Source organism: Globicephala melas, chromosome 16 (genome assembly GCF_963455315.2).
Source record: "Globicephala melas chromosome 16, mGloMel1.2, whole genome shotgun sequence".
NCBI lineage: Eukaryota > Metazoa > Chordata > Mammalia > Artiodactyla > Delphinidae > Globicephala > Globicephala melas.
The window spans coordinates 15,721,324-15,736,742 of record NC_083329.1 but is presented as its reverse complement, the minus strand read 5'-3'; the positions used below and the strand labels follow the sequence as shown (position 1 = coordinate 15,736,742).

The 15,419-nt window shown below is 54.2% G+C and overlaps 1 protein-coding gene across 12 annotated transcripts in view; it reads right to left on the bottom strand.

The window, feature by feature from the left end:
• Positions 1-15,419, bottom strand: part of AFAP1L2 (actin filament associated protein 1 like 2) — a 98,711-nt gene that overhangs the window by 5,230 nt on the left and 78,062 nt on the right. For 11 of the 12 annotated variants that reach the window (XM_060286326.2, XM_070043892.1, XM_070043896.1 and 8 more), the window contains 8 exons: positions 11,815-12,020; positions 10,606-10,785; positions 9,821-9,910; positions 8,261-8,345; positions 7,669-7,773; positions 4,938-5,149; positions 2,881-3,026; positions 1,914-2,025 (listed from right to left, as the gene is read on the bottom strand). In XM_060286326.2, the coding sequence (XP_060142309.1) occupies positions 1,914-2,025; positions 2,881-3,026; positions 4,938-5,149; positions 7,669-7,773; positions 8,261-8,345; positions 9,821-9,910; positions 10,606-10,785; positions 11,815-12,020 (1,136 nt within the window). Of the gene's footprint in view, positions 1-1,913; positions 2,026-2,880; positions 3,027-4,937; positions 5,150-7,668; positions 7,774-8,260; positions 8,346-9,820; positions 9,911-10,605; positions 10,786-11,814; positions 12,021-14,865; positions 14,950-15,419 lie in introns of all 12 variants that reach the window. The other variant, XM_060286333.2, reaches the window with a different exon arrangement.

Below are 15,419 nucleotides of genomic sequence, written 5' to 3'. Positions count from 1 at the left end.
CACGCCCAGTGAAGCAAACCTGCTGTCAGGGGGATTATTCCCCCTCAGCTGTGAGCCTCAAAGGCTAATGGTGTCTGGACAGCTAAAAGAATGAGATAGAACATTTCCTCATACCACATACAAAAATAATCTCCAAATGGATTAAAGACCTCAGTGTGAGACCTGAAACCATAAAACTCCTAGAAGAGAACGTGGGCAGAACACTCTTTGACATGAAGCATAGCAACATTTTTTTGGATCTGTCTCCTAAGGCAAAAGAAATAAAAGGAAAAATAAACAACTGAGATCTAATTAAACTTAAAAGCTCTTGCACAGCAAAGGAAACCACTGATGAAATGAAAAGACAGCCTATGGAATGGGAGAAAATATTTGCATATGATATGACCGACAAGGGGTTAATATCCAAAATATATAAATAGCTCATACAACTCAATATAAAAAAAAATCAAAAAACAGGCAGAAGTCCTGAACAGACATTTTTCCGAAGAAGACACAGATGGCTCATAGGCGCGGGAAAAGATGCTCAGTATCACTAATTATTAGAGAAATGCGAATCAAAACCACCACAGGATACCACCTCACACCTGTCAGAATGGCTATCTTCAAAAGCCTATAAATAACATGTTGGCGAGGATGTGGAGAAAAGGGAAGCCTTGTGCACTGTTGGTGGGAATGGAAACTGGTGCGGCCACTATGGAAAACAGTACAGAGGTTCCTCAAAACAGTAAAATAGAACTACCATCTGATCCAGCAATTCCACTCCTTGGTATATATCCAGAAAAAGCAAAAGCACTTATTTGGAAAGCTATACACACCTCAGTGTTCATAGCAGCACTATTTACAGTAGCCAAGATATGGAAGCAACCCTAGTGTCCAACAGATGAATGGAAAAAGAAGATGTATGTATGTATTATATACGTGTGTGTGTGTACACACACACACACACACACAGAGACATGGAATATTAACCATAAAAAGGATGGAATTCTGCCATTTGCCGCAATATGGATGAACCTAGAGAATATTACGCTTAGTGAAATAAGTCAGAGAAATACAAATACTGTATGATACCACTCGTATGTGGAATCTAAAAAATAATACAAACAAGTGAATATAGCAAAACAAACATTCACAGATATGGAGAACAAACTAGTGGTTACCAGTGGGGAGAGGGTAGGCGGGAAGGGCAAGATAGGGGTATGGGATTAAGAGATACAAACTGCTATGTATAAAAGAGATACAAACTGCTATGGTGATAAGCAACAAGGATAGATTGTACAGCACAGGGAATTACAGCCATTATTTTGTAATAAATTTTTTTTTTTTTTGCGGTACGCAGGCCTCTCACCGTTTGGGCCTCTCCCATTGCGTAGCACAGGCTCCGGACGCACAGGCTCAGCCGCCATGGCTCACGGGCCCAGCCGCTCCGCGGCATGTGGGATCTTCCCGGACCGGGGCACGAACCTGTGTCCCCTGCATCGGCAGGCGGACTCTCAACCACTGCGCCACCAGGGAAGCCCCTGTAATAACTTTTAGTGGCATATAATCTATAAAAATACTGACACACTGTGCTGTAAACCTGAGACTAATATAATATTGCAAATCAGCTCTACTTCAGTTTTTTAAAAAGGCTAATGGTGTTGCTGCTCCCCATTCCCACCGCCACACCCCGCACCCCTGGCACTGACCAGGGTGGTTAACCAGCTGTTTTATCTAGACAAGTCCCCAAGCCAGGCAGACGGCACCGCCCCACTATACAAAATATGACCTCTTGCGCCTCGGTTTCTGCACTGATGGCCCTGAGGGTGACCTGGAGTCCATTCCTCTCAGGGACCATCTAACGATCTCTGGCGTTGAGGCTTGGCAGGAAGAGGATGGGCAGCCCCAGGCTGCAGCCCAGCCGGCGCCCTTACCACAGCCGTCAGCTCTGACATCTCCACGTCATCATACAGTAGCTCCTGGTGATGCTGGCCGGGCAGGCCGTCAATGTAAGTGTTCGGCTCTGAGAACTTTCTCTGCATCAGTCTGGAAGACACGGCAAAAGAGGATTCAGGACAGGGTGCTAAAAGCCACCAGTCTCAAAGGAGTCATAACAATGAGAGGTGCTGAGAAATCTGTGGGCAGTGCAGGAGGCCTGGGGACTAGCTCTGACCTCATTTTAAAACAAATTCATTTATTTAGGGGTATCCCCTCCCTCTCTCCCCAGGGCCTTCTTACTAGAACTCCTGGTTCCAAATTTCTCTTCCCGGAAAACGAACTTCCCTCGCCCCGTACCCCTCCTCTTGGAATCCTTTTGCCATCTTCTCGCCCTGATTTCTCCTTTTCAGGATCTCCTTCCAACAACAGCAAAACCCTTTCTCGCTTCATCTTCACAATACACTCGGCCAGCACAGGCCAGATGCCTTCCCCATTTTGGCTCAGCCGGCTTCTACCCATGCTACTTCTACCCCCCAACCGAGGACCACTTCTCCCCGAGTCCCAGTTTGCTCATCTAGGAAGCAGAAGTACTGCCCCTGCCCTGCTTATTCCAGGGTGTGCTGGGACCCAGCGATGGAGCCATGGGAAAGTGCTGTCTCCACAGAAAGGAAAGCAGAAGGCCAGGAAAGGCGCCAACTCTGCCTTCAGGAGCTGGATAGCGTCTCATGAGAGCCAGGGATGCTGTGGCTGCCCCCGGGCCAGAGGTCTGGCTCAGCTCTGTGCTGGGCCTCCTGCAGGGCTGCTCCCTGGCCCTGGCCTGCCTGCTGCTGGGTAGAACAGGACCCACCCTGAGTTCCCAGCTGCCACCCTGCTCGACTGACCACCAGCGGCCAGCCTGGGCCTCGGTCTAGAAGCATAGCTGGGAGTGGGAGGGTGCAAAGCAGGAGGCCCCTTAATACTCACAGCAGAGAGGTTTTGGCGGCGCTTACGATACAGGAAACCCTGTCGGCATCCACGTAGTCGTAAGTGAATTCTTCTGGGTCTGTCTTGGAGCCCGACTCAGAAAGCAGGAGGCCTAGCCAGTGGCCCATTTCCTCGGAAGACTTGGCCTGGGAGGAGGCCGAGAGGGACATGAGCAGGGCTGGAGTGTGCTGCCTGGTGCCCCACCCCTGCCCTGATGCCCACCCCGGGCAAGGCCTCTGGGAGCCCTGGGGTCATGCTCTTCATTTTCACTAGCATATCCCATCCCCCAGGGACCCCCAAATGATATTTCCTGCTACTGCTGACACCCTGGTGCCACCTCAACGATGCTGTGGACATCTGTCCCAAGTATCACGTGATGTTTATAAACATGTATTTCTAGAAGGCTAATGGACCGGGAGAGGACTGTTCAGATGTATGTATTTTAGGTCGACACCTCTATTTTATGAATGATCACATTTCAGATTACAACCCTAGTCCATTTATACAAGACTACCTGGATCCCTAAGAAATAACAAAATTCAAATTTATTTTTGTTTATGGTTTTAAGAGTCAGGATGTCTTATACACGTTACACCAGGTCAGCTGGCTCTGACAAATCTTGAGCTAAATTCCAGTGAAGTTGGTGCCTGATTTTCTCCAGGGGACAATGCATTCTAATCAAATACGTTATCACATTGAGTATTTCTATTAAAATGCCAACAGGGTTTCTGGGCTTTATAAAGAACTGGGAATTCTATAAATACTACAGGTTTACTTTCGTGAGGAAAAACAGTCACCATGCTGGCATTACACAACACCGCTCTGCCACCTTATTGCTCTTTTCTCGCGATCAGAGGGGCAGCTAAAAGTGCAGTTTGACGTTTAGCTGGTTTCCTTTCCCCACTCATTTTCAAGTGGATTTCTCAATACAGCTTTTCACGGGCTGCTTCTAGTTCCTGCTACCACCATCCCTGCGCTGGGCGATGGTAACAGCTTCCTAACGGGTCTCATTTTATCCCTTCCTGTCCCCCTCTCCTCCGTCCCCCACCCAGCAGCTGGAGGAAGAATCTTGGAATCCAAACCTGAACACGCCACCCTCCCTTGAAACCCTTTAGGGTCTCCCACTGCTCTTAGGATCAGCTCCCCCGTCCCTCCCCACCTTGTCCCACAGGCTTTCCCTACACCAGCCCCCATCCGCCCAGCACGCAAACTTTCCTACCTATTCATAGCGCCTGCCCCACTGCTGAGTGATTACTGAGTAATCAGTTGGACAACCACTGAATAATATCTCACTCTTGTACTAGCATGTAAGTTCCACGGCAGGGAGTCTGTCTTGTTCACCCTATCACTGTGCTGAATAGGTATCTGTCAACAGGATGGATGGATGCAGGAATGAATACAAGCTTGTCCCTGGGAAGCAGTTGGGATGTGGATCTTTTAGCCACCAGAGGGCAGTATTGGAGCAAAATCTGGATGAAGACCCCTGGATACAGGACTAGATGAACAGGGGTGAACTGGGGTGTGTGCTTAAGTGCCTGTAAAGCCCTCTGGCTCAGGCCTGCCCGGCTCATTGCGAGGCATTAGGTCACCTCTTATTTTTGTAAATGTAACATCGAACAGAGGACGGGGAGTGGGAATAATGTAATTGTGTCACAAACCTTATTATTCCCCCCCCCCTCCAGATAAGCCCTAACAGTCAGCATTTTTATGTACTGGCCCCCATCTGGTGATACACAAACGAAATCACAAACCCGCTTTGAGTCCCCAGAAAGTTTTTCCAGCAACTCAGAGAGTTATAAATACTCCTCCTGCCCTAAGTGCAGGAAATAGCTCATTGTCCCGTTCCTATAACACAACCACCCTGAGGTCAGAAAGGGAATGGAAATTTTTTAAAAATGCAAACAATCTCAGGCAAAGGAAGTAAAAATAAAGGGTGGCTAAGTTGACTCTCCCATTGTAGGACTGCGGTCCTCAGGACCTGCGGCAAACAGCCGTGACCACGACCTCTGCCCTGGCCGTGCCTCCCCACTCCCACCCAGCCAGAGGGCCAGCGGTACCTCGAGCTTGGCCAGCTCCTCGCCGTCATGGAGGATGCGGAAGGAGTAGAGGTGGTCGGGGCTCGGGTCCGGCACCACCTCACAGCCCACCAGGCTGAGGGGCTGCTGGGCCGCCTTGCTGCGGTTCCGGTCCTGGTAGAAGTACAGGTGACTGTCCCTGACGGAGCACCAGCGCGACTTCCACTGGCTGTTCACCAGCACGTTCAGGTAACCTGTGGGGTGGGAGGCGGCTTCAGGGCGGGTGCGTGGCTGAGGGCTGCCCTTGCTCCCGGACCCCTGGAGAGGCTTCTCCAGATCTCAGCTCCAAGGCTTGCCATGCTTTGCCCGAGAGACTTTCTTGCCTCGTAGAGGCTGTGAATTCTCCTTCGTGTTAGCTGCTAGATCCTTTGAAGGCGGGCAGCACCGTGCTACTGGGTTTTGAGAAAGGCCTGTCCGGAGGGAAGTGAGTCGTGCCTTGGCCTGGACCAGGCAGAGAGCGTGTGTGTGTGTGCGTGTGTGCGTGTGTGGGTGTGCGTGCGCGTGTGTCTGCATGCCTGTGTGCGTCTGCGTGCATGTTTGTGCATGTGCGTGTGTGTCTGTGTGTGTGTGTGCAGCACCGAGGCAGGCACCCCACTCCGGCCTCCTTGTCTCCCTTCCCCCGCCCTTGCCAGCCCAGGCCACCTGCAGGAAGCTCGCCCCAGCCTGGGTGTCCTGGCCGCATATGCGACCCCCTCACCTCCACAGCCTTAGTTCCCTCAGCTCCCCTGACACCTTGCCGTCCCCAGTCGCTGGGTCTCAGCCTGCAAAGGCCCCTCCCCCTCGGCCAGCTCCACGTCCTCCCAGAGGTGGCTGGCCCTCCTGGGTCCTGCCCTCCCTGCACGGTCGGCCTTCAGAACACTTGAGTCCTGGAACAGCGACATTCTCCACTTCCATGTCAGCCTCCCAACGGGACACAGAGCTTGTGAAGGGCAGGAACTTGCCACGTTCGTCTCCAGCGCCTGGTTCTGTGCCCCTTGGCCTCTCCACCAGGCAGCCCTTCTTTCTCCACCGGCACACAGGGGCTGCCAGTGCTGGGGTGCGTCCATCACATAGGCCTTTCTTGTTTTTAAATGGTTGCATGTGTTGGGTTCAGCTTCCTCCCAACCTAGGTGAATATTTACGGAGCTGACCCCGTGTGCCAAGCACAGCCTTGTCCCTGGGGCTGGAAAGATCAGTAAACATCCAGTCTCGGGCCCCTCTGCCTGCCCCACACACCGTGGGTCGACATGTCTCTGTGCTGCTCACCTTCCCAGGGGCACTGGCTTACAAAGCGGATGCCTTCTCCATCCTAAGGGACCGGCAGCTGCTCTGAACCTTAGCCGGGAAGAACTAGGCCCATGCAACAGGGTCAAAGTACACAGCCACCTTCGCACCCAGTCCAGTGCTGGACACTCAGTGGGAATCGTGAATTTCTCAGGGCCACGAGACCATCACATCACAGTAGCAAAGTGGAAAAATGTGAGCCCAGGACCTAGGAACTCTGGCTCATTCAGGCAGGCGCCCCACTCGCCCATCCCGATTCTCTGGACCAGAGAGAGGCAGGGAGCTCAGGCACCGAGTCCTGGGAAGGAGAGTAGCTATGTTCTCTCTGGCCCTTCCCCAGCCACAGGGGACAGCAGCGTGCTTCCCTGCTGAGTAACGGCCAGCAAGAACCCAGCCACATCGCGCAAAGCGACTCACTGGGACCAGGCTCCCAGGCCCAACACCGTGCCCTCTGAGGCCACAGGGCCTGGCAGAGATGGGCCATCACCCGGCAACCTGGCCAGAGAAGCAGGAGACTCCAAAGGCAGGGCCCTGTCTGCTGCCTTCCTGTCGCTCCAGCCCACCCTGCCAGCCGCAAAACACAGAGCTGAACTGGGACTCAGGAAGAGAGCCCAGGGCTGGTACACGGGTTCCATGAGGAGGAGGAAAAGGCCCAAAGAAGGAGAGTAGTGGCCTTCAGGCTCCGAGGCGTAAGTATAGCAATGAGCTTTGAGTTGGAAGCCAGGATGTTTTCTGGGAAAGGTCTCGCTCTCTCTGTCTCTCTTTCCTGTCATCAGTTTCCTCAAGGCCGAGTAAGGGCAGCAGAGATGACCTGGAGGGCCTCCCAGCACCCACACATTCCCTCTGTACCGGCGACATGGGCTTTTGTCATCCCCTTAACGGGTCTTACCAGTGCCCCCTCAGAGTCTTTGCTCCTGCCCGCGGGGGCCATCCCAGCCCGTTTAGCTCCCGCCCGGCCTTGGCAGCTCAGGTCCAGGAAGCCATCCATCTCTGTCTACAGAGTAAGAACGGTTCTTTCTGTCCCCGAGTCCTTGTAGCTAGTAAGACGGCACAGTGTGCGGTTATGGGTATAAGGCCATCATCTCTGTTGAGCTGTAAGCTCTCAGGACTGTGTCCTCCGCCTGCTTGGGCCCCTTTCCCTAACACCGTGCCTACCGTGCTCCATACACATTGATCGAATGAACATACAACTTTAAAGACTGTGAGGAGGACGGCCATCAACTACCCTTCACTTCCGCACGCTGCAGCAAGAGGGTCTGGTGAGGCTTTATAAAGGGCTGCCTGCAGCGAAGATCAGCAGAAACTGTGGACTGTGGGCTCACCCGCTCAAGAGGTGCTAGAGCAAACCCCAAGTCCCCGCCCTGGCCGTCTGAGCCGCCTTGCTGGAGACGGGCTGCGGCCCGGCGGGGGAGCCCGCCCTCTGGCCCAGGAGGCGGCTACTGAAGCTTACTGGATGTCTCGAGGGACCTTTCCGGAGGCTCCAGCGAGGTAGATTTCTTCCTGCCCAGGTTCATTAGGTTGCTCAGTTTGAGGCCAGCAGAACATTTCTTCTTGACTGTCAAGATGAGAGGAAAAACCTTCAGCCTTGCACACAGCCTACCGATGTGCGCTCATGGATGACGGAAAAATTAGCAGACCTGTCCCTGTCCTGTCTGCCCCTCCCTGTGCGCGCACAGGTCTGTGCCCCAGACTCGGATCCACAGGGCAGTCAGGTGTCTCTAGAGGCACACCAACCTCTCCTACAGAACACGTCAGCACTGGAGAATCCTTACAGACTGAATGGGTTCAGAGAGATCTGAACTAGGGTTAGCAAACGAGATGAAAGAATATTCTACCCCCAGCAATTCATGGAACGTAACTTCAGTTTGGTCCTCTCTCCTTTTTTCCGCGATCTATCAGCTGTATACTTCTAAGCAGTTTAGAAACTGGAGGCATGCTGGAATGAGCTGTTAAAATTCGGTAGGGTTGAGCCAGACAGCCGAGCCTCAAAGCCCGGGATACCACCCCTCCCAACCCTAGGCTGAGAGCCAGAGCGTTTGTACCGTCTTTGGTCTCTGGGACCTCAGGGTGGCCATCTATGGAGCTTCCATAGTCCGAGGCTGACAGGTACTTCTCAGTTACATCTGGCTGTGGAAGAGAGAGAGACAAGTGGGTGATCTTGTCTGGGAATGGTTACCTGGGAGACCACAATTTAAGGGAAAATAATAGATGACTCTTGGGTGTAGGCTAGGGGTCACCTTGGAGTCCAAGTCACTGGTGGGGCATGGCCAGGCTTCCCTGGGGCTCCCTAAAGGACCTGCCTTTGCCTTCCCTTGTGAGGTTCCCCACCCCATCCCAGAGCATTGTTTCCTTCTTCAGGCCACCGCATATCCTTGATCGTGAGTTCTCAAGATGACTACTCCACTTGGTGTGACGGCGGCTCCGTAGCCAGTGGGCAGGGCAGGTAGCCAGCCCCAGGGTGCACGAGAGCATCGCAACTGAAGCTGGGACCCACCCATACCAGGACATCTTTTGAGAGTTGACTGCACTACCAACGCGGCAGGCTTTGCAGAAGGGCTGGCTTGTCCTCACAGGGTCAGACCACGATTCGAATCCCACCTGGAGCATTCTCTAGTGCGGCAGGGCCTCTCTGAGCCCCACCCTGCATGTGTATAAAATAGGGATAACACCCCTGTCTGCATTCTCAGGGCTGTTGGGGGACTAGAGACAGTCCCTAGAGTAGACACTCAGAAGATTCCCATCAGGCTTCTTCTAGAACCACTGACTCCAGAACCCCTGGAAAACAAGCCCAGCGACTCCCAACCAACAAGGCCTTCGCTGAGGACCAAGGACTGCAGTACCTGGCCCGGGAATCTTGTGTGCTGGGTCTTTAGGGAGAGGCCTTGTTTCTCACCCCAATGTGAAGGAATCTCCAGGTTTACTCTGACTTCGGTTTTCTTGTCAATGACCAAGGAATGAATAAGAATGAAAACATCAGCCCCTCTTCCGTCACCCTAGAAGGCTGTGGGTTTTCCTCCATGGGGGTGGCCCGTGCCTTCCAAAGGAGCAGAGAGCCTCCTCCCTGCTCAGGGCCTCTGTCCACCCTCTGCCTTCCTCCCTGCCGGGGGTGGGGACCCCAAGATGAGCCACAGGGACCCTCTGTGCACAGCAGGGTTCCAGGCACCCACCTGGGGACATGGAATGTGACCCCGCAGTGACAGCCCTCCCCTCGGCCAGCACCCAGCCCAACTTTCTCAACTTTGACCCTAAAGCAGGGCTCCCACAGCTCCATGCAAATCAGCAGTAGGGCCCTTTGGTTGGGGTCCAACACCCAGACAGTTGCCTAAGTGGGAAGGAAGAGCCTCGAAAAATCTCCCTGCCCAAGAACGGAGGCAAAGTGACTTTTGTCCCAATAAACCTTCCCCCAAGCAAGAAAATACTGTAGGCTTCTGTCATTCTCATCAGTTTCCCTGCCAAGCTGAAGCTATTGCCCTTAGCCAAGCACTGCACGTTTCTTATCAACTGGGCTGACGTGCGAGAGCAAAGCTCCCCATCTTAACACCTTGAATTTTATGGAGACAAAAATGGAATTGAACGCTCTTTCAGGCAGGGTAGAGGCTTACTTTTGGACAACTCGGGCGCTGGGCATCTGGGGTGTACTGGCTTCCCTCACAAGCTCCTTCAGAAGGCAGGCCACTCACCTCCTGGATGACCTGAAGGAAGAGGAAGACCCTTCAGGCCTGCAGCCACGGCCAGACCAAAGCCAGAGCCCCCCTAGCCACGTGTGGCCTCGGGACCCAGCCAGGGAGGGGGCGTGTTCCCGAGGCCTGTCTCCCGCAGGCCCCCAGGTGTTTGGTGGCGTGCCAGGGAAGCGGGGCGGGGAGGCAGGCAGCAGGGTTGGCAGCAAAGCCCAAACAGGGTGAGGGCAGCCAGATCTCAGCTGCTCTCACCCCATCCTGGGCAGGGGTGGCTGTTCACGGCGGGGGTGAACACCCACATTTGCCAGATGGCTCGCTGGCTCCTGGGGGCCGTGGGGCTCGCTGTGGAGGGTCTGCGTGCCGCCTGGGACTCAGGCCTGGACGCTGCCTTGGTCCAGGCCAGGCTCCCAGACATGCCTGTCAGAGTCCACCCCAGCTCCCCCGGGAAGGAGCCTTTGAACCGGCTGGCGATGCCGCACTGGAGACCAGAAGGCAAGTGGATTTCAGCTAGAGCCCAAGTCCAGGTGGCAGAGACCTAGCCCTGCGACCCATTTCCCTAAGGCGGCTCGCTACCACCGACGACGCAGGAAGCCCTGCGCACTTGAAGGATCATAGACACTTCACCCCCGACCACAGCCATCCCTTTGAAAAGGCTGGGGAGCCCCAGAGCGGAGCAGGCCCACCTCCCCCGCACCTGGCGCCTCCCTCACCCTGAGCCACTGCTCGGCCTGGTCCTTGCTCTGCAGGCCCAGCACGATCACGTCGGCGCTCACGGGGCTGATCTTCAGCTTGTGCTCCTTCTTCCGCACCTGCTTCTCCTTGTGCACCACACTGCTGCCCAGCAAGTTCACGTCCAGCTGAGGACTGTGGTCCTTGGAGGACTTGTAACACTGGAAGAGGGGAGAGGCGAGACGCTGCTTGGCCAGGTTCTGCAGAGGAGGGGCCCCTGGGCAGGGCAGGACCCGCTGAGGGGTGGGCTCTGCACGACAAACCCAACGGCCGGACACCCCTGTGCAAGTGCGGAGCTGTCACCTCCAACACTGGCAACGCGTGTTCTCGGCGTCAGTGACCAGGCAGCTGCCTCTGTCTCCCTCAAGCCTCTTCTTCCCCAGCCCTGCTCATCCAAGCTGCTCTAATCGCACTGCAGACCACGCCGGCTCCTAAAATTTGTCCTCTGCAGGCAACTCCCACCTCTCCAGGGTGGAAGGCACTTTTCCCAGTTCTCTGTCTCTCTGCTTCTGTTCCTTCCTCGGCTTCCCCAGTAAGGGGTCCAGAGGGGATGAAGGCCAAGTTTATCATCCGATTCGTTAGGAGACGATGTGTTAGCAGAGAAAGGAAGCGACTCTCCTCCCTACCAGAGAAAATGCGTTACCCCTCTGTTTCTCACTTGTAAGGTGGAGGTGCTTTACGGGGCTGCTTAACAGGATTACCTGGAAAACACCTGCGCGCAGCAGGGCGGGTTGTAACCAGTGAAGAAGGGTGTTTATAATGACTCCATGGAACTTCACACTGGGACATAAAACCAAATTTTAATTTAAAGTAACAAGAAACGGGGCTGTGGTCAGAGTACTATCTCCTGATTCCCTTATGGGTCTCCTCTTATAATCAGTCACCTGCCTGGGCAGCAGGCTCCGCCCCAAAAGGACTGTAAAGAAGAAGTAGCCCACAGACCAGGGGACAAAAAGATCCCCGGAAAAAATATCTGTGGGATGGGATCGGTGGGGAGGGGAGGGGGCAGTCGTCACAGACCCCTTTGAAAGCCTGCTGAAAGTACTAGTCCTTCCTACTTAAGGGAAAGCACGTTCATCCTCGCACACGAAGCTCTGCTGGGGAGAAGCAGAAACCCCCTGACGCGACAGGCTCTAAGCACCTGGCATCAGGGACCACCCGCACCTCCACTCCGGGGAGAGGACACTCACCAGGAGCCTGGTGTCCTTGATCACGCAGAGCTGCTTGGCCCACTGGCCCAGCCACTTCTTGCGCCACAGGAAAGCACAGATGCGGGCGTCGCGCATCAGCTCGATGCTGGCCTCGGGCGAGGGCCACTGGTAGGGGGCCGACTTGCCCTTGCTGCTTTCGTCCTCGTCGTAGGACTCGTAGGAACTGCTCACGGCCTCTCCGTCCTCTGCAAGGAAGAGCCCTCCGTCACAGTTCCAGCGGGCAGGGGATGTTCCGAAACAGGCTTTGCTCCTTCGGGAGGGAGGGGAGCAGGCAGGGGCAGCCAGTGGTCCCCAGGCCACCCCGCCCCCTCCGTGCCCTTGGACCAGCCCACAGTCACCAACCACACACCCAGGCGGACTTTCCGGCCCCCAAACCCCTGAGCAAAGCGCCTTGGATGCTGCCTCCGGCCGCAGACGCAGGTGACATAAAACCAGGAGTCTCCCTCTTCCTCCTCAAATCCTGTCGCCTCAGACCCTGTGGAAACCTCTGACCAGACGCGGCCCTCACACGCCTGCTCTTGAGAGGTCCAGTGCCCCTGCTGGGGGCCTCCATTTCCTCCGCTGAAGGATGAGATCGCTTCTGAGGGTCCAGGAGGAGAGGGTCGCCGTCTGAGCCCAGAGCTGGGCGAGCCTCCAGCAGCGGCCCACTGGGCCTGCCCTGTCCCTGGTTCTGTCCTGGGAGCAGCAGGAGCTGGCCCTCCGGGGAAGGCGGCCACCCTCGCACTCCTGAAGGCTCTCCTCACAATCTGCAGCCCTGCTGGAAAATCAGCTTATCTTCCACAGGCTCCGTTCTCTTTCCCTCCCCACAAAGCACCTCCCGTCACGAGCTTAGCATCTTCTGCCCATCCCCACCTGCTACCCTTCCTTTCTAGCAATGAGCCACCCTCACGTTTTTATTCTGTTTAAAAGAATCCCAAAACGCACCAAATTGCACCCGATCCTGTGCCCGCTCTGCATGCCTCGGTTTCCGCCTCCACCACCCTGCAAGAATTTCTCTGTTCCCCAGGCCTCACTGCGCTATTCAAGGCCAACAAAAACTAGGTGCAGAAAAAAATCAGTCAATCAAACCCCGAAATGCAGGACACGGAGAAAGGAGAACCTCAGGATCCAGGTCCAACCCCTGGCTCAGCACCGGAATCCTGTCTGTCGTAACCCTGCCCCAGCCTCTGCTTGAATCCCCCCGTGGACGGGGAGCTCATACCGCCCGACTGCTGGACAATTCCTTCTATTACTGGGCAGCTCTAACAGTTAGAAAGTCACATCTACTTCCCTGTGACTTCTACAGACACGTTCTGTCCCCTTGAGTCAGAGTGAATGGAACCTCTCTTTCTTCTCCACATTACCCATCAGAAAAGAGACAGCCCATGGGTCCCCCATCTTCTCTTCTCCAGAAGCCTCTTAAACTACCTGCATAGCTAGGTTCCTGCAATACTAAGAAAACAGAAGCGCATTTGAATTAGAATGAGGCCACGGCCACAGTTACTCTGGCTACAATGCCAGTGAAAATGTGTTTTATTTTGCTTTAATATTTTTAAAAATAATACCTTGACTATTTTAATATCAGTCTTCTTGAAAAGCAGTGTGATACTACTCCCCTTCCTGGCTTAATAAAAAAGTTGCATAGTTCACAATTTTATACCTATTAAATAAACAAAGACTGAAAATAGTGGTGCTACCCAGTAGGGGACCCTGAACTCTCTCGTATGGCTGGTGGCAATATAAATGAACGCCAGCCTCTCAGGAAACAACCTGTCAGCCTGCTGTTTCGAGCGCCATAAGAACATTCACACCCTTCGACCCAATAATCCCAGTCCTGGGAGTTGATCCTAAGAAACTAGTTTTTAAAAAAGGAAGGAAGTGGGGAAGGTTACATGCATTAAGATATTTCTTCAAGTACTGTTGAACAGTCAGCAGAAGGAGACTCAGGAAAGTCTGATTTCATCCAGCGTACCGTGCACCCGTAATCAGTGAAAGCTCTGAAGACTAGTCTGCAACTTGAGAATCTCCTTAAGATAAGATGGTAAGTGAGAAAGCACAATTAAAATTATCTATACAAAGAGAACAGTACTGAAAGGCTCAGAGAGAACTCAAAATAGTTGGTTTGATCTGGTGGTAGGATCAGGGTGATTCTGTAAAAAATGTACCCCTTGTCAGCACTGCACAATAAATGAAATAAGAATGATGTAGTCACTGGGATAGCTCTTTCAGTGATAAAGGTTAATAAGCGAGGCTACAGAGATTAGTGTGAAGAAGCTGGCCGAATCCCGCCCCCCTCCTCCCCGCCCCCGGCTGTTCTGTGCTTCTGGGGTTGCCCCACATGTTCCATGGAGAATTCTAACATCCGCCCCTCTGCCTCCAAGGGCGATGGGGAACAGCTTGGAGGAAATCTAGGGCAAATGTATTGACCATTTTATTTATCTCTAAGAGTGATCACGGGGCTTCCCTGGTGGCGCAGTGGTTGGGAGTCCGCCTGCCGATGCAGGGGACAGGGTTCGTGCCCCGGTCCGGGAAGATCCCACATGCCGCGGAGCGGCTGCGCCCGTGAGCCATGGCCGCTGAGCCTGCGCGTCCGGAGCCTGTGCTCTGCAACGGGAGAGGCCACAACAGTGAGAGGCCCGCGTACCGCAAAAAAAAAAGAGTGATCACGGCCCAACCATAAATGTAGGGTATTCTTAAACAGGTACTTGGCTTCTAGAGGTTGCAGGATGAACAGGAGTGAAAGGCAGGATGCTCAGATAATTCCAAACCCCTTTTTGCTGTCCCCAGGTGGAGACTGCACCCACTGTGTCCTGTGGCATGTCCTCGGGAACAGAGAGCAGGACAGCCATGCCACGCTCTGCATCCTCTAGCCATCTGTTTGGAGGCTACAGGCAGGGGTCTGCAGAGGGACAGCACACGGCGTGCGCGTGCAGAACCCATGCAAGAGGACGGGAAGAGGGCGGCAGCCACCCTCGGGGCATGCACCCCGCCTCAGAGAGGGCCAGGCAGCAGATGGGATCACCGGCATTCCCGCTCTGGGACAAGCAGTACCCAAGGTGATTGTGGCGTAAACGACTCCTTCAGGTACCTGTACCCACCTGGGGACTCCACTGGGGGGAAATCTGCCAGAATGATCTGTGTGGGATCCAGAAGGACAGACAAAGGCAAGAGGAAGAGAGAGAAGATGAAGAGAGCGGCAGACCCAGATGTAGAGACACAAAGAGATGTGGCGACGCGGCTGCCCTCCCACCAGAAGTTAGTGCATTCCCATTGGAGATGTGGGCTTGTCAGGTGTACCCCAGCCTGGCCAAGGACATCATTTCCCAGCCCCTTCCCATCCAGAGATGTGACTTCCTGCTGCCAATGGAATGTGGATAGAAGCACTGGGTGTCACTCTGCCTGGTGCCTTTAAGGAGCACATAGAGGTTCTCCACCCTTTCTTTGTGGTGGATTCTGTGGCCTCAGAAGGTGACCGAGCTCACGCTGGATGCAGCCTGCTGACCAGTAACGCCCAGCTGAACTATTCCGTGAGTGAGAATCAGATCTGCATTGGGTTACTCTAAGCTGCAAGAGGGCTTGTTTGTTACAGCAGCTGCCGTTACTGA